Consider the following 24,735-nt stretch of genomic DNA (forward strand, 5'->3'; position numbering starts at 1 on the left):
CTGGAACCTGTGGTTCCCAGCACTGACCTCACCCTGGAATAAACCCAAGCAGCTTGTGGTGCACTGTGGCTTCCCACCTAGTTTTGCATTTCATGAGCCCCAGCTTCAATTTTTAAAAATTCCTTGGGCGGAGCAATGGCACAGGGGTTAAGCAACATCACTTATGAGTGCTGGTTTGAGTCCTAGCTGCTCCACTTCTGATCCAGCTCCCTGGGAAAGCAGTGGAAAATGGTCCAAGTGCTTGGGCCCTGAACCCACGTGGGAAACCAGGATGGAGTTACAGGCTCCTAGCTTTCACGTGGCCCAGCCCTGGCCATTGCAGCCATTTGGCGAGTGAATCAGTGGATAGAAAGACCTGTCTCTCCCCATCTCTGTTACTCTGCCTTTCAAATAAATATTTTTTTAAAAACTGGTAAGTACTCTCTGGGCAATTCTAAAGGGCAACTAGGGTCAAGAACTCTGGAACCTATGGTGTACTGGACGTTATGTTGATACTTGCATAATTTTCTCTTTAATAACCTGCTTTAATTGTTTCATTTACTGGAAAGGCAAGACAATTTTGTGAGAGAAAGTTGGCTCACTCCCCTAAATGCCCGCAACAGCTGGGGCTAGCCCATGCCAAAGCCAGGAGCCAGGGACCGAATCCTGGTCTCCTCTAGGTGGGCAGCAGGCAATCAACTACTCGAGCCATCACCTGCTGCCTCCCAGGGCGCACATGAGCAGGAAGCTGCAATCAGAAGTGGAGCCAGGCGGCCGGCACGGTGGTGTGGTAGGTGAAGCCTCTGCCCTGCGCACCAGCATCCCATATGGGCGCTGGTTCGCGTCCCAGCTGCTCCACTTCTGATCCAGCTCCCTGCCGATGTGCCTGGGAAAGCAGAAGATGGCCCAAGTGCTTGGCCCCTGCATCCACGTGAGACCCAGATGAGGCTCCTGGCTTCAGATCAACCCAGCTCTGGCTGCTGTGGCCATTTGGGGAGTGAGCCAGCAGATGGAAGATTTCTGTCTCTGCCTGTCACTCTCTCTGGAGCTCTACCTTTTGAATAAAATGGATAAATCTTAAAAAAAAAAAAAAGTGGAGTCAGGACTTGAACCCATTCAGATAAGGAATGTAGGCATACCAAGTAGTGGCTTCCCTGCTGCACCAAACATTTGCCCCTTAATTTTTAATGTATTAAATTTATAAAAGGCAGTGTGACAGGGGGAGAGATGTCAGAGTTCCCATTTATTGGTTCATTCCCCAGATGCCCAAAAGTAAGAGCCAGGAACTCGATGCAGCCTCCCCCATGGATGGCAGGGAACCCAAGTCCTTGAGCCATCTTTGGCTGCCTTCCCAGGAGCTGCATGAACAGCAAGCTGGAGTTAGAAGCCAGAGTTGTAGCTGGAACTGAACTCATAGACTCCATTGTGGCATCTTAACTGCTAGACCAAACGCCTGGCTCCACTTGCCTTATTTCAAGGAATCCTAACAGCCCCATGAGTAAGACAGTACCAGGAAAATTAAATTGTGATCCCCAGACCCCAAAGTGAGTTTGAGAGTCTAGAATAGAGGTCAGCTGGGACCCCAAAGCCCAAGCTGGTGGTGGCAGAGTTTGCAAGGCCTTGGGCACAGTGTGGGGTCTGCTTTGTGACTCCAACCAGGCTGGAGTTCGGGGTGGAGAAGGGCTCACTGCTGAGACAGCCCCATGTGGTCCTTGTACTGAGCGCACTCCGGTCTCTTAGGGCCTCGTCCCTAACAGGGAGCAGGAGCTGGCGTCCCGGGACAGGCTGCGAGCCCAGAGGGCTGAGAAGAGGCTGCTGGAGGTGGAGCGGAAGAGAAGGGAGCAGGCAGAGCAGCGGCGGCGCCAGCAGGAGGAGCTGGAGACCGCGGAGCAGATGAAGGCGGAGCTGGAGCTGGAGCAGCAGAGACGCAAAGAGGAGATGCGGTGGGTTGAGCCCCCCCGGAGGCCCTGAAGGCCACGGCCATGGCAGGAAGCAGAGAGGCCAGCGTTGGCCTTCCCAAGGGTCTGAGTGAGGTCCCGAGGCTCGTGCTGTGCTTGTTCCCTCCCACCCTTTCCCAGGAACACCTGTGCCGGAAAGCGGCCACAGAGTCTGGTCCCCATAAGGGTTCCTGGAGATGGAGAGGCCTTGAGATTCTGTCCAGCAAACGTTTGTTGAGCCCCTGCACCATGGCTGGGCTGGGCTGGCCCTTTCGCAGGCTTTGCATCTATTGGAATCATCACAACCAACCTGTGGGGCAGGAGTTTCAAAATCCATTTTGTTAAGAATGGAAAAATGGAGCTCTGGGGACTGCAGACCCGCGAGAGCAGAGCTGGCTACAGAAACCTCGAGGCTTCCGGTTCCAGGCCCACTGTGTTCCCCTGGCCTCCGCTCTGCCATGCTGGCTGCCCTTGGAAAGCAGAGCCTCTTCCTGGGAGGGGGTGGGGGCTGCGCCCTGGAGCCTCCAGGTGGCCAAAGCTGCCCCATCTCACGAGGATGCCGCCTGTTTTCCCAGCTTAAGGAAACAGAGACTCGAGGAAGAGGAGCAGCGGCGGGCGGACGAGGAGAGAAGGCAGCGGCTCCTGATACAGGCGGCCCAGGAGAGAGCCCGCCAGCAGCAAGAGGAGTTCCGGAAGAAGCTGCAAGAACTCCAGAGGAAGAAGCAGCAGGAGGCAGCAGAGAGGGCCGGTGAGGGGACTCCTGAGCCCTTGGCTTCCGCTGTCTGTGGACCGGAAATACCTGTGTCCCTCTGTGGGCATGCATTCATTGGGTGAAACACTGTGAATGGACAAGCTGTTTTTCCCAAATTGCTAGGTGTGACTGCAGTGAGCTGACGGTAGATCACAAGAACCTGAGCAAATGACTGGGCCTGCTCCCAGTTCCTATCTCCTGAACAGAGACCCTGCCCGCCCTCTGTCCTCTGGGGTCACCAAAACTGGAGACATAGTCCTGCTCCATGCTGCCTTCCCTAGTGGGTGGAGACGGGCACAGACACCTGGAGAGTTTTAAGCACAATCTCTCCAGCCTTTTTTTTTTTTTCTTCACCCTTTTGTTCCTTCTAGCCTGGTTCTTTAAAATGCCAGTCCAGCTGAGTATGCACCAAGCTTTTCTGGACTCTGATCTAACACCCCTTCCCAACCCCACTGCCTACCACGCCAGGCTCTGGAAAATTCTGCCCCAAGTCTTGTATTAATTGCATAGTGTACTGCACATGGTAGGTGCTTCATAAAGGACTGAGATTAGTAACTTCACCGCCCCCCACCCCCACCCCAGGTAATCCCCACAGAGGACCTGTAAGTTTCTCTCGAGGAAACCCTGGGACTCGGACTTGAGAGTCGGACCCGAAAACTGCCTTCCCCAATGATGCCCCCTACTGGGCCCGCTCCTCTATCCTGCAGAGGCAGAGAAGCAAAGGCAGAAGGAACTGGAGATGCAGCTAGCAGCAGAACAGAAGCGCCTGATGGAAATGGCTGAGGAGGACCGGCTGGAGTACCTGCGGCGGACACAGGAAGCCGCGGCAAAGGTCCAGCGGGAGGCAGAGGAGAGGCGGCAACAGGAAGAGGAAGCTGCAAGGCTGGCGTTGGAGGAAGCCACGCAACTAGCCCAGGAACAAGCCAGGTACTAGATCTCCGGGCAGCAGGTGCCACGGGGGAATTGTCCAGGGTGCTAGCCTTACACCGCCTTTGGACAAGCGAAGTCCTCTCACAGCCCTCCCATAGGCATGGTCTGGGAGACTGAAAACCAGGCTGTTTTGCTGCAAATCTCTCAGGACTCCTTCGTGGTTTGTAGAACCTGCCTTGGTAGGTAAGGTTAGAGATCATTTGTCTCAGTCCTCTGCTTCACAGATGAGAAAAACAAGTCCCAAGAGAGGAGGGATCTTGATCAGGGCCAAAGAGTGAATTAGGGGCAACACCAACACTAGACCTAAGTCACGCTAATTCCAAACCACTGTCTTCCTGGAAATACATATTTACTGTCCATTAGGTGCCAACCACTTCTAGCTTCTGAGTACTCGGGAAGAGGCAAGACAGATAAGGTCTCTTCTCCCACGTTATTTACATTCTGGGAGTCAGAGTGGGGAAGATAAAACTAAGTATTCTTTAGCTAACAACAAAAACGCTACACAGAAAGATGTGATAGGGCTGCAGAGGCTTATTGTGGACTGGCTGACCAGGACAAAAACCAATCAGAGGTGTTACATAATGAACTCCCAGAAGGACAAGGAGCTAGCCCGATAAACAGGAGAGAAATGCGCCAGCACAAAGGTCCAAAGAAGTGACTGACAGGTTGGAAAAATGCAAGTCGGCATGAATGATCAAGGCCCAAAGAATCCAGATGCAGTCAGGGGAGTAAGCTATGATCAGATCTAAATGATACCATATTAGAAGAAATATGCAGGATCAACATCAGGGCCCAAGGACAACCCCCCCCCCCCCCAGCCTCCTGCAACAGTAACGATCTTTGCATTTTTCCATTGATGGAATTTAAGTCATCTGGTCTGCATGGACTCTGAATTTCCCCTCCATAGTAAAAGCAACAGTCATTCCATTAATGAACCATCAAAATCCAAGGGCAAGAGGCGAGGCACAACCCGGCGGGGCAGGGGTACAATCCCTAACCTTCACTGTACACACTTCTCCCCTTGAAACGTATTTTCCACAACTTGAGCTGAATCTAAGATAAGCTTCTCTAAGGGACCAGAAAAAGGTGGCTCCCAGAACAACTCTATGTCAGGGTTTTCCACCAACCCCAGGTTGTTCCTCACAGTAGACATCCCTTAGCTGTTCAGTGATTCACAAAATGGACTGCTGAAGTTTTAATTTCAAAGTATGCATTCCATGTATCCAAGCAAGCTATTGGAGTTCCTGCTTTCCAGTGAAAGAAGACTGACTGTCCTGACCCAAAAACCACATAGGTAAAAGGAGTGAGAAGGAGAACCAGACTTGACCGAGGACTAGAACCTGATGCTAACTGGTTTTATTTCATCCTCACTTGTGTGATATGAGCCCAGATACGTTATCTTCTCTAGCCTGGTTCCTCGGCCAGACACGAGGGCCCCTTCCAGCCTACGGGCAAGGTTCATGATACTCGAAGCCTCATAATGTAAACTTAATAAACGAACAGAGTACGATCTTCCACTCTTCTGCTAAAATCCAAGAACAGCAGCCCTCATGTGATTACTCAAATCCAAAGTTCTAATTTTATAAGGGTAATTTCTAGGGCCTTTAACCATTCTTGGAACTGGGGTGGGCTTATCTCCGCAGACAAAAAGCTGCTCTGGAGAAACGTCTTCATTTCCATCGAGAACTTCAGAAGGAAGCCAGTGGCCTGCAGTGGACACACAACATTTCCAGACCATGGGTTTACTCTTATTTCCAGTTCCTACAGATGCCCAGGCCTTAAGCTGGAAGAAAACTGAAAAGTAAGTCGGGACAAACTTGCTTTACTCTCAGGTTCCATCCTGAGCCCAGTCTGGCTCACCTCAACCCACACCTAAGATTTTCTCCATTTTGGATCTTCCCTTCCCACCAGCTCTTTCCACTACACACAACGTTCAGCACAGTTAGTTTCTTCACTCACCTAAATCCTTTCTTTTCTAGAACCACATAAGTAGGTATCTAAAACTGGCCATGACTTCATAATTTGCTTGGAACACGAACACGGTCTTAGGATTTTCAAGGTATTTCATGTCAATGTGTCTGAATGAGCTGCAGGTAGGCTTTTTTTTTTTTTTTTAAAGATAAACAGTAATTCTCAATTCGCTAAAAGGAGCTGATTCATACTCATTTATTCATACATTAAGAATTTTATTATAAATCTCTTTATTAAGCAAAACCACAGCCATTTCATCCTAAGAGTCTAAAATTTAATCTCTATTTAGAACAAGGTGTTTATAATCTCTTGATGAGCAAAATGAGCTGTTTTGTGAGACTCTCCTCACATCCTCAAAGTACAGATTGTAAAGTAGCATTGTCCAGTCAGATGGCTTACCAGTCACATGTAGCTATTTAAAACCACCTTCAACTAGCCACCTGCCAGTTCTCAATGACCACACGCAGCTTCTGGCTACTACTGTAAAACACAGAAAGTTTGATGGGACAGCATTATTCTGAAGACCTGAAAGTTAACAAATACTCATTTTTCTGCACCTAACTGCCCTGTGAGTTGCTGGTTAGCTACTCACAAGTTTCCCCCATTTAGGAGTGGACATTTGGTGCAGCAGTGAACACTCTGTGTGGGACACCTATCTCCCAAATTGGAGTGCCTGGGTTGAGTTTCGGCTTTTACTTCCTATCTGGCTTCCTGCTAATGTACATCCTTAGAGGCAGATAATGGCTCAAATACTTGGGTCCTTGCCACCCCTGTGGGAGATCCATTTAGAAATCTGGGGTGCTGGCTTTCACCTGGCCCAGCCCTGGTTGTTGGAGTTATCTGGGGAGTCAACCAGGAGGTAGAAGATCTCTCTGCCCTTCAAATAAAATGAAAGAAAATAAATAGTAAATAAGGCAAAAGATCTGAACCTAAATTCTCCTACAGATTTCCTTCAGCCCTACTCTACACTTCCCACAGCTGCAAAGCTAATTCCCTGCAATTTCTCATTAAAGTTCATAGTTACTTTCTAAAGATCTGCTACAACCCAGAAATTGGGCTTGGTTTAGATGCTGTATTGCTCTATTATTGGACTTGCTTAGACTAGATACTTAAACTCTTTTAGATAAAATGAAACAAAATGGACAAAATACTTGTGTCATAGTGAATTTAAACATGTAATTTCAACTTTTTTGAGTTTGACAACTCTACCTGCACATTGATTCATTCACTAGTAATTAAATAGGTAAGGCCAGCGCCGTGGCTCACTTGGCTAATCCTCCGCCTGCGGCGCCTAAACTCCGGGTTCTAGTCCCGGTTGCTCCTCTTCCAGTCCAGCTCTCTGCTGTGGCCCGGGAGTGCAGTGGAGGATGGCCCAAGTGCTTGGGCCCTGCACCCACATGGGAGACCAGAAGGAAGCACCTGGCTCCTGATCGGTGCAGCGCGCCAGCCGTGGTGGCCATTTGGGGGGGTGAACCAATGGAAAAAGGAAGACCTTTCTGTCTCTCTGTTTCTCTCACTGTCTGTGTCAAAAAAAAAATAATAAATTTTTAAAAAATTTTTAAAAATAGGTAAGAAAGGGGCATGTCAAATAATTCAAGAACAGAATAAATAAAGGAAATATCCTCATGGGAGAAATTATTATTTTTATTTCTCCCCTCTTTTACAAATTTAGGATGTGCATTCTAGGACCAGAGAGAGTAGCTACACTAAATGTTATTCAAAGTCCCCTCCAATCTGATGATCTTTTACATTTTTGCCTTCAAATGCCTATTTTATCAGCTCTCCTATACCTGATAAGCATTTTTAAGGTTAACCAAAGAGTGCAATGCATTTAGAAGAATCCAATAAGCTAAAAGCTATTTCCCCGTACCTAAGTAAGCTCTACCACCTGAATGCTGAGAGCCTTCAGACACTTAAAGACAAACAGAATTAAAATAGTAAACTACAGATTCATGCATTTTGAATTAGCTCAAATGGCCAATATGATTTGTTATTCAATCTCGACAACAAAAGTATGCAACTCAAAAGCGTTTTCTAAAAATGGGCCTACTTCCTAGTACTATAATGAATATGGTAACTGCCATATAAGTCTAAAAGACCTAACTTCACACAATTCAAGTAATTTTTTAATTAAGGGTCAAATATAAGAACGTAAGATCAATCTATTTTTCAACAGGTGACTTCAGTAGCTGTAACAGTAAAATGCATTCAAGATAAGTTTTATTTGCTCTTAAGTGGTCAGCTGACATTCTCTTTGGAATAAAATGAAACTGAATTATGTGTATGCATAGGTATACCAAATTATGTGATTCATTAGAGTTAAAAGGAAAAGTGAAGCCCGCTAATAAGAACAAACTAATACGGCATTTTAATTTTACAAAATTTAAATATTTACGATATAAAGGAAAAATTATCAAACCTTAACTACACAGAACATTTTGAAATTGTTGAAGAACTGAAATTATCAATATAAATCAGTAATTTTTGGTGTGCCCATTTATTCAACAGGTTTGGATAACTATCATATGCACCATACACGAATATCGAGTTTTAAAAAAACAGAACACTGAGTATTTAAAAAAGGTTATTGTGGCCTTAATTAAATCCTTGATTGAGAAGGCACTTCAGTAACTTTCAGTGCTTCAAAGTCATTAACATCATCACTGTACAGTAGTGAAGAAAAAAATTGTACTATGTGCAAACAGTTTCCAGTATTATACAAGAAAACCTTATTTGAGGCATATTCATTTTCCTTCCTATACAATTAAAATAAAATAAGCATTAGTACGGTTTTTACAAATATCGTTTATTTTAATGAAGCTGGTACAGACAATGTCCATTTAAAACCCATATCCCAGGCCAAAAAGTACAAATGAAATCAAAAGGAGCAGTGTTCTGTTGTACACTTCTGCATGAGTAATTTTATTAACTGCTTATGAAAATCAGAACTTTTCTGGGATCTTCTGACAAGATTTTTTTTTTTAATCTTAATTAAAATGCTTTCTCTTCAGTGAAGCCATCTTTGGAGTTAGTCATTTCTCTCACCAAATCTGTCGTCTTGACACCAACCTGATATTCCTCTTCTTTTGGTCCAGACCCTCAGATTTTTAGAAGTAGCTTCGAGTCAAGGAAAGGTCATTTTTCCACAGTTCCGTCCTCTGAAGAACTTCCATCTCCCACTGAAAGTCACAGTCCAGGAGTGAAGCAATCACCTGTTAGGATCTCAGGGCCAATTGGAAAGTCATTCTTAATAATCACCACAAGCCTGAAAACGCACAGTCCTGAAAAAGGTGGCCTCTCTGTGTACACACAGAATCTTAAAAAAGAGAGGGCCCTATGAAGGGGGCTGAGGCTTGATCACCAAAAATCAGCACAATGAAAACAAGAATGGATAGCACTAGAATTCAAATTACCAGATGTTTTAAAGAGATGGGGTGCCAGTTTTCAATTCCATTTTTTGAACACCACATTACAAAAGAACTATTTTTAAAAATAAAAAAGGATTAAGGGAAAAGAAAAAAAAATAAAAAGAGTATCTAAACCGTTGAATGACCCCCTGTTTGTTCCTGATAAACTTCAATCACATCTTCTTCCTCCATTCCCAGCTGTAAGAGGAAAGACAAATATTAGAATATAAAAGCACTATTTTTAAATTGACCACAATTATGTAGCCACCATTTTAAAGGACCAAGGGCTGCAAATGGGACCCACAGTTACGTTCCTCAGATTTCAGACCGACTTGGCTTTCCTTAAAAGAACACAGAGGTATGGCTCTCCTGATTCTGTCTATGCATTTATTCCTTTTCTTCTTCTGAGTCAACTTTATTTGTTGTATAAAACTGAAGTGTTTGACAAGTATGTTAAAGTTGGAAGTCTTAGTTTAAGGTTTGGCTTCTAAAAAGCATTTTACTTTTAGGTGTAATTGTTTGACAGAATATCATTTCTATCAAAAACCCTGATTTAAGATTTATTTGAAAGGCAGAGTTAGAGGCACAGGGGGTAGGGGGAGAGAGGGAGATCTTCCATCTGCTGGTTCACTCCCCAAATGGCTGCAGCAGCTGGAGCTGGACCGATCCGGAAGCCAGGAGCTTCTTCCAGGTCTCCCATGTGGATGCAGGGGCCCAAAGACTTGGGCCATCTTCTACTGCCTTCCCAGGCCATAGCAGAGCTGGATTGGAAGTGGAGCAGCCAGGACTCCAACAGGCACCCATATGGGATGCAGGTACTGCAGACAGCGGCTTTACTGGCTATACCATAGCGCCAGCCTCTTGATTTCACTTTAAAATGAGATTTACAAAAATATTGCCTAAAGATTCACTTCTAAGTGTTTTGCCTTGTCATTTAAAATTCCTTTTGGCATACAACTATTTTCTTAGGTGTATTTTCTGCCATGAGTAGGGATTACCAATCTACTAATATTTCATCTCCTCCCATCTCAATTCTTAGAAAAGGGGGGAGAAAAAGGGTCCTTTATAACATTGGGTAAAGTATAAACAATTTTGTGTGTGCTTTACATGCACTGAAACACTCGAATTTTTTTCCTGTATACACTATTTAACAAGGGTTGCCTGTGAGAGGCGGGAACGATCTGCAGATATCCCGGGTTTATTTTCTACTTTAAATGGTTTAGTAATTTGCATTTTATTTTTATGAGCATTACTGACTTCAAAAAGGAAGTACATAGAGGAAATGGGATTGTTACAGAAGTCAGGCGTTCCCCTCAGTCAAGGGTCAGATTCTGGTGGATAGCCAGGGCTGAGAAACACAGAATGGGCCAGCTGAAAAGAAAAATGACAACTGTTTCCACTATAAGGCCAAGGGCTGCCACGATGGTACTGCAATGCCAGCACCCCATGTTCATGCCCCAGCTGCTCCACTTCTGATCCAGATCCCTGCTAGTAATATGTCTGGGAGAGCAGCAAAAGATGCTTAATACCCAGGGCCCCCTGCACCACTGTGGGAGACCCAGATGAGGCTCCTGGCTTCAACCTGACCCAGTCCTGGCCACTGCAGCCATTTGGGGAGTGAATAAGTGGATGGAAGATCTCTCTTGCTCGCTCGTGGTACCTCTGCCTTTCAAATCTTTAAAAGATACAAACCAATAATAAACAATATATGGTCATGGTGTATACAATCTATTCCCAAATGACCTGAATGGAAAGAAATATATATACATACACATAATGAGCAGAAGTAGCAAAATGTTAAACTGGTGAATCTATATGGAGAATACATGGGGATTTTCTTTACTAACACAACTACTCTATAAGCTGAATTATTTCAGTAAAAACAAAGAACAGACACCAACTTGAAAAGGCCACCACTGGTCAATACCTAAGGAAGGATATTCAGATAATTTAGAAGAATCTCCCCACAGATTACTTATTACAAGGGAAAATAACTCCACAGTGGATGAAACAATTTTCACCTTTACTAAGTGTCCAAAGTTAACATCACCCATAATGGGATGGACAAGCATCATGTACCCCATGATGTGCTACACTCAGAAGAAGCACAGGACTCTTGAGGTAGGCATGAGACACTGCTTCCCACATCAGTGACCGTGAGTTCAAGTTCTGGTTTCTCTGCTTCCTGCTAAATGCACACCCTGGGCAGTAGCAGATGATGCCTCAAATACTTGGGTTCCTATCACTCAAGTGGGAGTCCTGAAGTGAATTCAAAGCGCCAGGCCCAGCCCTGGGTGTTGCAGGCATTTGGAGCACAAACCAAAGAAGACCTTTGTGAGTGTCTTTGCCTTTCAAGTAAACCAGTAGTACATAGCTTCACTCAGATTTCTCCCAAACCGCCAAAACTTAATCACAAGAAAACACCAGACCAGCCCAGATTGAGGGACTTATCTCTAAAAGGGAAATTAGCCTTTACTCAAAAAAAAGGCAATGTGATAAGGTGGGGGAAAAAAAAAACACCGAGAAATTATCCCAGATTAAAGGTCAAAGAGGCATGTTCACTAGTTAGAATGCATATTCTGGATGAGTCTGGTAAAGACAAGTGGTAAGATCTATTTTTTAATAAGACTATCTACATTAAAGCTCTTAAGTTTGATAACTATTGTTAAGAGATAACATGCAGGGGCCGGCGCTGTGGCATAGCAGGTAAAGCTGCCGCCTGTAGTGCCGGCATCCCATATGGGTGCCGGTTTGAGACCCGGCTGCTCCACTTCCTATCCAGCTCTCTGCTACGGCCTGGGAAAGCAGAAGATGGCCCAATTCCTTGGACCCCTGCACCCACGTGGAAGACCCGAAGAAGTTCCTGGCTTCGGATCAGTGCAGTTCCAGCTGTTGCAGCCAACTGGGGAGTGAACCAGAGGATGGACAACCTCTCCCTCTCTCTGCCTTGCCTTCTCTGTGTAACCCTGACTTTCAAATAAATTTTTACCCTTAAATATTTCTGCATTTTTTTTAAAGAGTCATATCTACAACTGAAATTCAAATGTTCAATAAGAGTGATAGCAAATATAGTAATAACTGGTAACCTAAGAAAAAGGTATGTACAAGAATATTGCACTAGTCTCAATTTTGTGGATGGACGATGGGATCTACATATACAAATAAATATATACACAAATATACATACATACTTCAAAATGCCTCTATTTGGGGGTGGGAAGTTGGGATAAATAAGCAAACAGCCCATACACTAAAACAATTAAATGAAGATACATTAAAAAAACAGATGACAGAGCCAAATACATTAGTTTACACTAAGCTTCTGTACGAACATTCTCAAAATGGGTCAGAAATTAAAATTCAACCTTAAGGTCATCATCACCATGAGAGAGCACTAACAGTCTACCAAATCTGAGGAGCACGTATCTACCTTTGAGAAAAGACATCAGGCACAGGTGTTTCGCCTAGCAGTTGAGTGGCTGATATGCTACGCTGCAGTATGTGAATGCAATCCCAGGCTCCAGCTCCCTGCTAATGTGCACCCTAGGAGGCAGCGGTGATGGCTCGAGTAACTGAGTTCCTGGCAGGCACATGGGAAACCTTGGTTAAATCCCCGGCTCCAGTCCTGGCCCCCACTCCAGGCATCGCAGACAGTGGCTGCACACAGGAGCTCTCCTGTCTCTCTGCCTCTGAGTTCTTTGTTTTTGTTTTTTTTTTAAGTAGTGTGTGCCTTACAACGATTTCAGCACTCAATTCCCAGCTTCCTCCTCCCTTTTTACTGGCACTTTTGAAAATGTCGGTTGATTTCAACCCCAAACATTTGTTTTCTCCCTAGCAAATGATACACTGCTTAAAGAACAAAACTGTTTAAAGGAAAATTTAAAATCTTCCTAATTCAAAGAGATTATACTCACTTCTTTTGGAGTATGATTATCAGCAATTCTCTGACCTTCAAAGAGAAACCTGAGTGAATTCATTGGAACGCCCTAAAAAGGTGTAAAAAAAAAAAAAGCATATACAAATCTTGTAACAGAAGCTTTGAGGCACAAAAAGCAAGCATGAAAGCCTTATATAGCACATAAAACTAGGCAGCTGATTCTATCAGGATCACCATATACTGAGTACCAACCATTTGCTAAGCCATCATATGCATAGTCATAACTGTTCCTAACAATCCTGGAAGGTGGTGGTATCACCTTATCTTCATTTTACAGCTAGCAAACTCTATGTTTAGAGAAAGCGTACAATCCAGTCAAGAATTTAAGCCCAAACCTGCTTCTAGGCCTGTGTTCTAGATCACAACCCTCTATTCATTTTTGCTAAACTCTGTGACCTAGCAGGGCCAGCACTCTGGCACAGCAGGTTAAGACACAGTCTGCACCGTCACCATCGGAGAGCGGAGTACCTGTTCCAGTCCCAGCTGCTCCGCTTCTGATCCAGCTCCCTGATAAAGCATCTGGAAAGGCAGTGGGAGATGGCCAAGTAGCTGGATCCCACCACCCCTAAGGAACACCCAGGAGTTCCTGGATACTAGCTTCAGCCTGGCCCAGGCTCAATCGTCACAGCCATTTGGGGAGTGAACCAACTGATGGAAGAGCTCTTTCTCTCTGTTTCTCCCTGTCACTTTGTCGATCAAATAACGTTCCTACAGAAACCAATCTATAAAATAAAATGGCAGAATGATGGGCCAGTGTTGTGGTATAGGGGGTAAAGCCACCGCCTGTGATGCTGGGATCCATATGGGCGCCAGTTTGGGTCCCAGCTGCTCCACTTCCAATCCAGCTCCCTGCTAAAGGCCTGAGAAAGCAGAATTTGCTTCAGAGTTTTAAGTATTAAAATGACAATGTATTTTAAGTACTTATAGCATATGTGCACTTACAGCATAGTGCACATAATGAGTAAATGTTCCTTTCTCTGGGTGAATTTCTTCTCAATTTTAGCTCCCACCAAAATTATTAATGTGAATCAGCTGAGCCTCCATTATGAGATTTTACTGAGTTTAACAAAACCTACATTAACAGCAGAGACAAAACTGTTTCACTTAACAGCTAATCACTTTCTGCTGACTAAATTATGTGTTACAAATCCCAACAATTAAAAAAGCAAACCATATACAATAAAATCTATAGTACATTAATATGTAAATAATTTTAATAGACTAATTAAACCCATTTCTTGCTTGTTAATGAATTTCATGTCACCTAAAGTATGCCTTGGTTATCTTATGTAAACATATTTATTCTAATTACACTTATTTTTAAGCTCTGTTAATAATGGTAACAACAGGTAACAGTCCCTGCGCAAGTTCGGACACCACAGTCAGAGGTTTACATAGGTTACGGCATCGCATCTTCCTGAGGCAGTACCAATACAATATTAGTATTTTACTAATGGGGAGGCAAGACACAGTGAGGCTCAATAACTTGCCCATCACAGCGCTAGAATCCAAATTTAAATCAGGCAGGTTAAAGGAATTCGCTAATGATCTAATAATCTAGATCATGAAGGCCAGAATCTGTGAGGATTTGGTATTAAAAAATTAACTGGACTTCCATAAGAACTTTCTTTAAACAGAAAATTGCTTGATATTTCAAATGCAATTAGCAATAACATGTACTACTATACATAAAGACATTGTACTGATAATTTAGTACTTAAATGTAACATATGGCTAAAACCTCCAGTTAGAAGCATAAGGAAATTTCATAATCACCAAAAATTATTTGCTTTTACTATTATATACACTAGTAAGACATCAAGATAGAAACAGTTTGGGCCAGCACTGTGGCATAGTGGGTAAAGCCGGTGCTTGCAGTAGTGCCAGCATCCCACATGGGTGTGGGTTTGAGTCCCAGCTGCTCCACTTCCGATCCAGCTATCTGCTATGGCCTGGGAAAGCAGTAGAAGATGGCCCAGGGCCCCTGTATCTGCGTGGGAGACCCAGAAGAAGCTCCTGGCTCCTGGCTTCAGATTGGTCCAGCTCTGGCCATTATAGCCAATTGGGGAGTGAACCAGCGGGAAAGACTTCTTTCTCTCTCCCTCTCTGTAACTCTGCCTTTCAAATGAATTCTATGTCTTTACAATTCTTGGCCTATTTTGGAAACTAGTTCTACGTCTTATGAATTCAAACTTTGAAATGGGTCACAAGAGAAAAAAGGCAATTAAACAGAGTATAAGAAATGGTAACATTAGGGTATTTTCCTTGCTTGCTAATGGTGAAAATAGGATCTTTCTTTTGACAACCTTCAGTAAAAGGAAAATATATGGCAAAACACAGTATTTAAAGATCACAGTATACACACCTGTCTTTGACAGTATGATTCTTTGAGTTTCTTGAGATGTGTTGTCATTTTCACTTTGAAATGAATCTCACTGCTATCCTAAGGAGATAAAAGAAAAAAAATTACCCCTCTTTGTATAAACTACTTGCTTTGTTGGAACAAAACTATGTACTTATATATATAGAGCAGCTAGACACCCATATTTTTCCATAAAAATATATTTAGCATTCCTGTTTTTCTTATTTTTTTTTAAAGATTTATTTATTTTAGGGCCAGCGCCGTGGCTCAACAGGCTAATCCTCCGCCTTGCGGCGCCGGCACACCGGGTTCTAGTCCCAGTTAGGGCGCCGGATTCTATCCCGGTTGCCCCTCTTCCAGGCCAGCTCTCTGCTATGGCCCGGGAGTGCAGTGGAGGATGGCCCAAGTGCTTGGGCCCTGCACCCCATGGGAGACCAGGAGAAGCACCTGGCTCCTGGCGTTGGATCAGCGCGATGCGGCGGCCATTGAAGGGTGAACCAACGGCAAAGGAAGACCTTTGTCTCTCTCTCACTGTCCACACTGCCTGTCAAAAATAAAAAAAATTTTTTAAAAAGCTGTTTTAAAAAAAAAATTTATTTATTTTACTTGAAAGTCAGAGTTATACAGAGAGAGGAGAGGCAGAGAGAGAGGTTTTCCATCCGATGGTTCACTCCCCAATTGGCCGCAATGGCCAGAGCTGCATCGATCCAAAGCCAGGAGCCAGGAGCTTCTTCTGGGTCTCACACACGGGTGCAGGGGCCCAAGGACCAGGGCCATCTTCCACGGCTTTCCCAGGCCATAGCAGAGAGCTGGGTGGGAAGAGGGGCAGCCAGGACTAGAACCAGCGCCCATATGGGATGCCAGTGCTTCAGGCCAGAGTGTTAACCCACTGTGCCATAGCGCCAGCCCCCCTAACTGCTTTTATTAAAACACTTTAATCAGGGGCAGGCACTGTGGCACAGTGGCTTAAGCTTGCCCTTAGAATACCCCACCATATCAGAGTAACAGTTTGAGTCCCAGCTCCTCCACTTCTGATCCAGCTTCCTGCTAATGCATCCAGAGAAGCAGCAGATGATGACCCAAGTGCTTAGGCCTCTGCCACCAACCGAGGGGACCTGGATGGGATTCCCGGCTCCTGGCTTTGGCCTGGACCAACCCTGGCTGTTGCAGGCATTTAGGGAGTGAACCAGCAGATGAAGATCTGTTCTCTCTCCACCCTGTCCCCTATCTCTCTTTCAAATAAATAAGAGTAAACTTTAAAAAAACACTAATCATTTTCAAAATTGCTTTAGCTCCACTACAAAAAAAAATTCTTAATAAAACAAACGCCATAGTTTGTTTTAAATTATCAATACTAAAATTATCAATATAAGTAAAAAGTATGTATGTGAAGGAATGTATTCCTTCATTACTACATATCTACTCTACTGTCAAAATTAAAGACAAACTATCAGATTCACAAAAGCAACTCAAAAAATTATCCCCCCCAAGTAAAGTGTCCATGAAGGTGTTCAAATGTAGGAGACAGACGTGTGCCATGAAACAGAAGGAGAAATATTCCTGCCACAGAAAGCTACCTCACAGAATTTATATATTGGCATTTGCAGACTGTACAGTTTCAAAGCTGACCTTTATCGATACATATCGTGTTCACAAATGTGTATCAGCAAAAGTTTCATCCGTACAATTTTTTTAAAGAAAGAAAATATTTAAATTATTATTTGCAAGGCAGATAGAGACAGAGACACAGAGCAAGATCTTTTCCACTGGTTCATTCCCCAATTGATGACAAAGGCAAAGACTGAAGACAAGAGCTAAGAACTAAATCCAGGTTTCCCAATGAGAGGCAGAACCTCAATTACTGGAGTCATCCCTCTGCCTCCCAGATCTGCACTGGCAGGAAGCTGGAATCCAGAGTTGGAGCGGGGAGTGGGCGCTGTGGCATTCTGCCTTTTAGGACTGATCCTACCCGATCCTATACTTGGATGATCGGCATGTCACATGTAGCATTGGTGAGGGTGTAAGATAATGAGAATTTTTATCCACTTTTGATCTGGGGAGTGAACCAGCAGATGAAAGATCTCCATCTCCATCTCCCTCTCTCTGTAACTCTGCCTTTCAAATAAATAAATTTAAAAATAAATAAAAGAGTTGGAGCTGGGAATTGGACTCAGGTACTCTGATGTGGGATACAGGCATCTTAACTACTAGGCCAAATGAATGCTCCTTTATAATATTTTTGTGAGAGTAACTATGAAGAAAAGAAACTTCTCGGGGCCAGCTCTGTGGCGTAATGGATAAAAGCTGCCACCTACAGTGCTCACATCCCATATGGGCACCGGTTCTAGTCCCAGCTGCTCCACTTCCTATCCAGCTCTCTGCTATGGCCTAGGAAAGCAGTGGAAGATGGCCCAAGAGCTCCTGGCTCCTGGCTCCAGATCAGTGCAGCTCCGGCCATTGTGGCCATCTGGGGAGTGAACCAGCAGATGGAAGACCTCTCTCTCTCTCTGCCTCTCCTTCTCTCTCTGTGTAACTCTGACTTTCAAGTAAAATAAATAAGTCTGAAAAGGGAAGGAAAGCGGGGAGGGGAGGGGAGGGGAGGGAAAAGTTCTCTTCCCATAATTTCTTACTGAGATCAGGCACCTTCAGGATGGTGTGACTAGACCATAAACTATCACACATCTCAAACAATACACTACAATCATCACCTCCAGATGAAATAAAGAACAGTACATTTTTCATTTTAGTGGTGAGCATTTGGTGCAGCAGTTAATTTTCCTCCTAGGGCTCCCACATCCCATATTGGGGTCCCTGCGTTTGAGTTCCAGCTCCATTTCTGATCCAGCTTCCTTCTAATGTGCACTCTGGGGAGGGAGCAGGAGGTGGCTTAAGTAGTTGGATGCCTGCCACCCATCTGACACTGAGATTGAGTTCCAGGCTCCTGGCTTAGGCCTGTCACAGACCAGACTGTGGTGCACATTTGGACAATGAACCAGCAAGCAGAAGACCTCAATCTCTCTCTCTTCATTTCAAATAAATATTTTTTTAATATTTTTAACATTTTTCCTCTTTTTTAAGAGAAAAGTTTGGGGCCAGTATTGTGCCATAACAGTTCAAGTCCCAGCTGCCCCACTTTTGATCCAGCTCCCTGCTCACATGCCTGGGGAAGCAACAGAAAATGGCCCAAGTGCTTGGACCTTGGCTGTACACATGGGAGACCTGGATGCATTCCAGGCTCCTGGCTTCAGCCTGGCCTAGCCCTAGCCATTGTAGTCATTTGAGGAGTAAACCACAGGATAGAAGATCAGTCTCACCCTCTCTCTTTTTCAAATAAATAAAATATATCCTAAAAAAAAGTCTTTATTGTAAAGCAGTATTTTAACCTAGAAACCATTAAAAAAAGAAAAATGGATAAATGCAACCTAAAACATAAACCATATTGGAAGAAATATTCACAACATATGTGACAGTCAAGGGCAAGCAGGACAATACAAAAAAACCCGAAAAATTAATAATTCTTAAAAAGGCAATCCATGGTGTACAGGGAGACACACAGATCAAAGGCTTTTATAAAACTGAGAGCCCAGAAATAAACCTATGCTCATGTATCTATAGTCAACTCATTTTTTTTTTTTTAAGCTAGTTGGGTTTTTGTTTTTTGTTTTTGTTTTTGTTTTTTGATAGGCAGAGTGGATAGTGAGAGAGACAGAGACACAGAGAGACAGAGAGAAAGGTCTTCCTTTGCCGTTGGTTCACCCTCCAATGGCCACCGCGGTAGGCGTGCTGCGGCCAGCGCACCGCGCTGATCTGAAGGCAGCAGCCAGGTATTTATCCTGGTCTCCCATGGGGTGCAGGGCCCAAGCACTTGGGCCATCCTCCACTGCACTCCCTGGTCACAGCAGAGAGCTGGCCTGGAAGAGGGGCAACCGGGACAGAATCCGGCGCCCCGACTGGGACTAGAACCCGGTGTGCCAGCACCGGAAGGCGGAGGATTAGCCTGTATAGTCAACTCATTTTTGACAAGGATGCCGAGACATGTCAATAGGAAAAACAAACACATCTTTTTTTTTTTTTTTTCAACTAATGGTCTGGGACAACAAACCCATACAAAAATTACTAAAAATGAAGATGTGTTAAAATTATAAAACTCAGACGAAACCACAGGTGTAAATCTTTGTGACCCTGAATCAAAGGAGGTACTTTTTTCTAAAAGGAGCAGAGAACTTCTACTTTGCTTATCGCCTTGTCTAAATACTGAGAGTTTGTGGATTCAAAAGGCTTCCACAGCCCAGGCTGCTCATGTCAAGAGCCTCAGGTGATTATTGACATCATACATAAGAGTGTTAACTGCTAAATTAACAACAGGAGTCACTGTGCACTAACTTCCCATGCAGGACCACTGTCCTCAGAGTTGTATTATAATTATGTCTAAGTTCTTGCAAAAGATGTATCATTCTTGGGTGCTTCTTTAAGTTAATTAAGTTTCTAAAAAAAAAAAAAAAAAAAAGACAAGTAAAATCAACTTCAAGATGCAATGACTTTGAACAGCCCTCATCTTGACTACTGAGGAAAAATTTTGTTGTTTTTCTTTCATGCAATCTGTTGAACTTTTTACTTAGAATAGAGTTGATCTTCTGTGTTAATCAAAAATAGAGCTTAGTAGAGAATGAGACTGGGATTGGAGAGGGAGGAGGAGAAGGGGTGGAAATGTGGGTGGGAGGGCAGATATGGTGGGAAGAACCATATACCTAAAGTACTTATGAAATGCATGAAGTTTGTATTCCTTAAGTAAAAGGCTTCCTTGGGGGGAAAAAAAAGGAATCTCGGGCAACTCAATACATTCATTTGAGCCTTGGTTTCCTCATCTCTGTAAGATGCAATAAAGATAAATGAGGTAATATACGGTTGTCTCTGGCATAATATTTGGCACATTGTAGATGCTCATTAAAATGTAGCTGTCATTATGAAAAAAAAAAAAAAAAACACTTTGTGACCCTGGATTAGCAACAGTTTCTTAGCTATAATACCAAATTAAAGCAACAGCAAAATAGATAAACTTAATTCAATAAAATTAAGAACAGTACACTGCAAAGGATGCAACCTAGAATGTGAAGAATACCCCAAAAATGAGAGAAAATAACTACAAAACATAGATCTGTTTTAAGGTTTAATACTCAGAATATATAAAGAACTACGACAACTCAACAAAATGCTCCATTAACAAATGGGCAAAAAGACCTGACTAGACACTTTTCCAAAGATTTTTGTAAAATGGCCAACAAGCAGGGCCAGCATTGTAGCGCAGCAGGTGAAGCAACTGCCTGCAAAGTCAGCATCCCAGATGAGCACCAGTTCAAGCCCCAGATGCTCCACTTCCCATCCCACAACCTACTAATGGACCTGGGAGAACAGCAGAAAGAAGACAGCTCAAGTACTGGGACCACCAACACCGATGCGGGAGATCCAGGTGGATTTCCAGGCTCCTGGCTTCAGCCTCATGCAGCCTTGGCTACTGCGGCCCTTTGGGAAGTAAACCAGTGGGTGGAAGAGCTCTCTAACTGCTCCTTTTACATACATCTTTTTTTAAAATGTCTATTAAGTATATAAAAATACGTTCAACATCATCAGCCATCAAGAAAAGGCAAATCAAAATCACAGTGAGATCCCACTTCATCCCCACTATGACTATCACCAAAAAGATAACAGGTGTTGATCATGTAGAGAAATTAAAACTTTCATAATGTTGCTGGTGAGAATGTAAAATGGTACAGCCACTGCTGAAGACCATTTGGCAATACTTTATTAAACATAGCAAAGCAGGTGTTTAGTAGTTAAGATGCCTGTGTTCCACAACAAAGTACCTAGGTTCAATTCTTGGCTCCTGCTCCTCACTTGGGCTTCCTGCTAAATGCACACTCTTGTTAGGCAGCAGTGATGGCTCAAGTAACTGCATTCCTGCCACACACATGGGAGACCTGGCTTGTGTTTCTGGCTCCTGTGTTTTGGACCGCAGCCCAGTCCCAGGCATTCTGGAGAGTGAACTACCAGATGGGAGCACTCGTGCTCTAATAAATGAATAAAAATTATTTTAGGGACCGGTGCCGTGGGTAGCGGGTAAAGCCACCGCCTGCAATGCCGACATCCCTTATGGGCGCCGGTTCGCGTCCCAGAGGCTCCACTTCTGATCCACCTCTCTGCTGTAGCCTGGGAAAGCAGTAGAATTTGGCTCAAGCCCTTGGGCCCCTGCACCCACATGGGAGACCCGGAAGAAACTACTGGCTTCAGATTGGCGCAGCTCCGGCCGTTGTGGCCAACTGAGGAGTGAACCAGTGGATGGAAGACCTCTCACTCTCCCCCTCTCCTTCTCTGTGTAACTCTGCCTTTCAAATAAATAAATAAATCTTTTTAAAAATTTATTTTCAATAAATTTTAATTATTAAAAAGATACTATAATGGACCCAGCAATTTGACCCCTATGTACATACACAAAGAAGCCAAAACCACATGTCCACACAGCATATATAAATGCTCATAATCTTATTCATAATAGCTGAAATATGGAACCAAACCAAATGTCCATCAACTGGTAAGCAGATAACATAAAATACAGCAACATGTGTTCTAGCCTAGAGCCAGCCCTCTCAGGACGAAGACGATACCTCTCACTAAAGTGTCCGCTCCTGGAGTCTAAACAATTTCAAGAAAAACAGTTTTGTTCAAAATTAGCAAAAAGAGATTGTGAAAATCTTTTTCTCCCATAAGAGAAAAATAGGCAGGACTCAAAAAAAAAAAAAAAGGAAAAAAACAAACAAACAGGATCGTGGCAGGCATCTAGCCTCATGATTAAGACGTCTGAATAACCTGGGTGCCAGACACGGCTCCATCTTCCTGCGAGGCAGCAAAGCCAGCTCAGGTACTTGAGCATGCAGACAGACAAGCCATGGGAGACCGGTATACATTCCCAGCTTCTGGCTCTAGCCGAATGCGCACATCTGAAGAGTGAACCAGTGCAGGGGGATTTTTCTCTAATAAAAATTATTAAAAAGAAAAAAAAAGGGGCCGGTGCTGTGGCACACTAGGTTATTCCTCCGCCTGCGGTGCTGGCATCCCATATGGGCGCCGGTTCTAGTCCTGGTTGCTCCTCTTCCAGTCCAGCTCTCTGCTGTGGCTCAGGAGTGCAGTGGAGGATGGCCCAAGTCCTCCGGCCCCTGCACCCACACGGGAGACCAGGAAGAAGCACCTGACTCCTGGCTTCGGATTGGCGCAGCGCCGGCCGTGGCGGCCATTTGGGGAGTGAACCAACGGAAAGAAGACCTTTCTCTCCGTCTCTCTCTCTCTCTGTCTATAACTCTACCTGTCAAATAAATAAATAAATCTTTAAAAAAAAAAAAAAAGCAGATAACCTACCTAGACTCAACCACAGAATCACAGGACCAACTCCTAGGGACATTTCTTGACAAAAGTATAATCAAATGTTTAAAAAAAAAAAAAGTATAAGCCTCTTCTATCTCCAACAGATGTAAAATTTAGTAAATGAAAATTCCATTTTAAATGACTTATTTTCTTTAAAATTTATTTTATTTGAAAGGCAGAATAACAGAGGGTCAGAGAAGAGATCGTCCATCCATTGGTTCATTCTCCAAATGTCCACAACAGCCACAACAGGGCTAGGCCGAAGCCAGGAGCCAAGAACTCCATCTGGATCTCTCACATGGGTGCAGGAACCCAAACAATTGTGCCATCATCTGCTGGCTCCCAGATGCATTAGCAGAGAGCTGGATCAGAACCAGAAGCACGAGTTGGTACCAGGCACTCTAATATGCAACACAGGTATCCCAAGCAGCAGCTTAACCCTCTATACCACCACACCTTGTCTTATTTAAATCATTCTTTCATACACATGAGAAATGATTCATATATTGGAGGAGGTTAAAGAAAAATAATGAAACTGGCTGGTGCCGCAGCTCACTAGGCTAATCCTCTGCCTGTGGCGCCGGCACCCGGGGTTCTTGTCCCGGTCAGGGCGCCAGATTCTGTCCCAGTTGCTTCTCTTCCAGCCCAGTTCTCTGCTGTGGCCTGGGAAGGCAGTGGAGGATGGCCCAGGTGCTTGGGCCCTGCACCCGCATGGGAGACCAGGAGGAAGCACCTGGCTCCTGGCTTCGGATCGGAGCAGCGTGCTGGCAGTAGTGGCAATTTGGGGAGTGAACCAACGGAAAGGAAGACCTTTCTCTCTCTCTCTCCCCCTCACTCTAACTCTGCCTGTCAAAAAAAAAAAAAAAGAAAAAGAATGAAACTCACCTGTCCAATGACTTTGAGTTTAATGTACTCTCCTTCCTTCTTATCCCCCAAGTCCTCAGTTGAAGGTTTTGCCTCCTGAAAGAGAAGTAAATCTCAGAATAAAACCTCCTGTATTTTAACCACCAAATTATGAATATCTATTACTTTCCCTCCGGGTACAAAATCCCTGAGAATAAAAAGAGCATTGATTTTCTCTGCCCATCAAGCAAAAAAAGGCCTACATCAATTACTACCCCAAAAACCAGTTCAATACAAATCAAGAAAGGGGGCTCTTTATCATATCCCACAGGAATGGTCTAAATCTACTATGCATCAAAATCCCACCTGCAAGAACTGTTTTTTCTTTTTTTTTTTTTTTTTTAAGGGGAGGGGTACGGGGCCCGCACTGTGGTACAGAGGGTTAAAGTCCTGGCCTAGCAACACCGGCATCCCATATGGGCGCTAGTTCAAGTCCCAGCTACTCCACTTCCAATCCAGCTCTCTGCTCCTGGGAAAGCAGCGGAGGATGGTTCAAGTCCTTGGGCCCCTGCACCCACATGGGAGACCTGGAAGAAGCTCCTGGCTCTGGATCAGCTCAGCTCCAGCTGTTGTGGCCATTTGGGGAGTGAACCAGCAGATGGAGACTTCTCTTTCTCTTTGCCTCTGCCTCTTTGTAACTCTGTCTTTCAAATAAATACACAAATCATTTTTAAAAAATACCCCACCCCATTTTTTATTCACTAGGTCTGGTGCAGGGCTGACAACTTATTCCTAACAAGTTCCCAGGTGATACTGAGGAGGCTTTCAGCCAGAAAGATAACCTGGAAACTGTTGTCTTATAGTCACTCTCTGTCCTTCCCCCGAACTCTTAGCCACACACCTAAATGTAATATTATCTTCTCACAGCCTATCCTGAGTTTACTCCAATTACAAAACTGTACTGGAGGTGAAAATTAACCATATTAGCATGAGTAAAGGCTATTTAGAAAATAAAATCAAATAGCAAAGTACTGACCTAAGGTACTCACTGTAGAGTCAACACATCAGCTTTATACCATCTATTATTACTTTTTTAAGATTCACTCATTTATTTGAAAGGCAGAGTGACAGAGAGAGAGAGGGATGTAGTGACAGACAGGGATGGAGAGACAAAGAGAGAGATCTTCCATCTGCTGATTCACTCC

At 44.0% G+C, this 24,735-nt stretch overlaps 2 protein-coding genes across 2 annotated transcripts in view; one reads left to right on the plus strand and one right to left on the minus strand.

Annotated features, from left to right (window-relative positions):
* KIAA2012 (KIAA2012 ortholog) overlaps positions 1-5,379 on the plus strand; it is a 125,962-nt gene extending 120,583 nt beyond the window's left edge. The window contains exons 15-18 of the mRNA XM_062196846.1: positions 1,720-1,922; positions 2,492-2,664; positions 3,375-3,594; positions 5,241-5,379. Coding sequence (XP_062052830.1) covers positions 1,720-1,922; positions 2,492-2,664; positions 3,375-3,594; positions 5,241-5,379 — 735 coding nt within the window. The remainder of the gene's footprint in view (positions 1-1,719; positions 1,923-2,491; positions 2,665-3,374; positions 3,595-5,240) is intronic.
* A 2,974-nt stretch (positions 5,380-8,353) lies between these two features.
* SUMO1 (small ubiquitin like modifier 1) overlaps positions 8,354-24,735 on the minus strand; it is a 30,677-nt gene continuing 14,295 nt past the window's right edge. The window contains exons 2-5 of the mRNA XM_062190030.1: positions 23,573-23,647; positions 15,278-15,355; positions 12,890-12,961; positions 8,354-9,173 (exon numbers count right to left, since the gene is read on the minus strand). Coding sequence (XP_062046014.1) covers positions 9,105-9,173; positions 12,890-12,961; positions 15,278-15,355; positions 23,573-23,647 — 294 coding nt within the window. The 3' untranslated portion in view covers positions 8,354-9,104. The remainder of the gene's footprint in view (positions 9,174-12,889; positions 12,962-15,277; positions 15,356-23,572; positions 23,648-24,735) is intronic.

This window comes from Lepus europaeus, chromosome 1 (assembly GCF_033115175.1).
Source record: "Lepus europaeus isolate LE1 chromosome 1, mLepTim1.pri, whole genome shotgun sequence".
In the NCBI taxonomy this organism is placed as follows: Eukaryota; Metazoa; Chordata; class Mammalia; order Lagomorpha; family Leporidae; genus Lepus; species Lepus europaeus.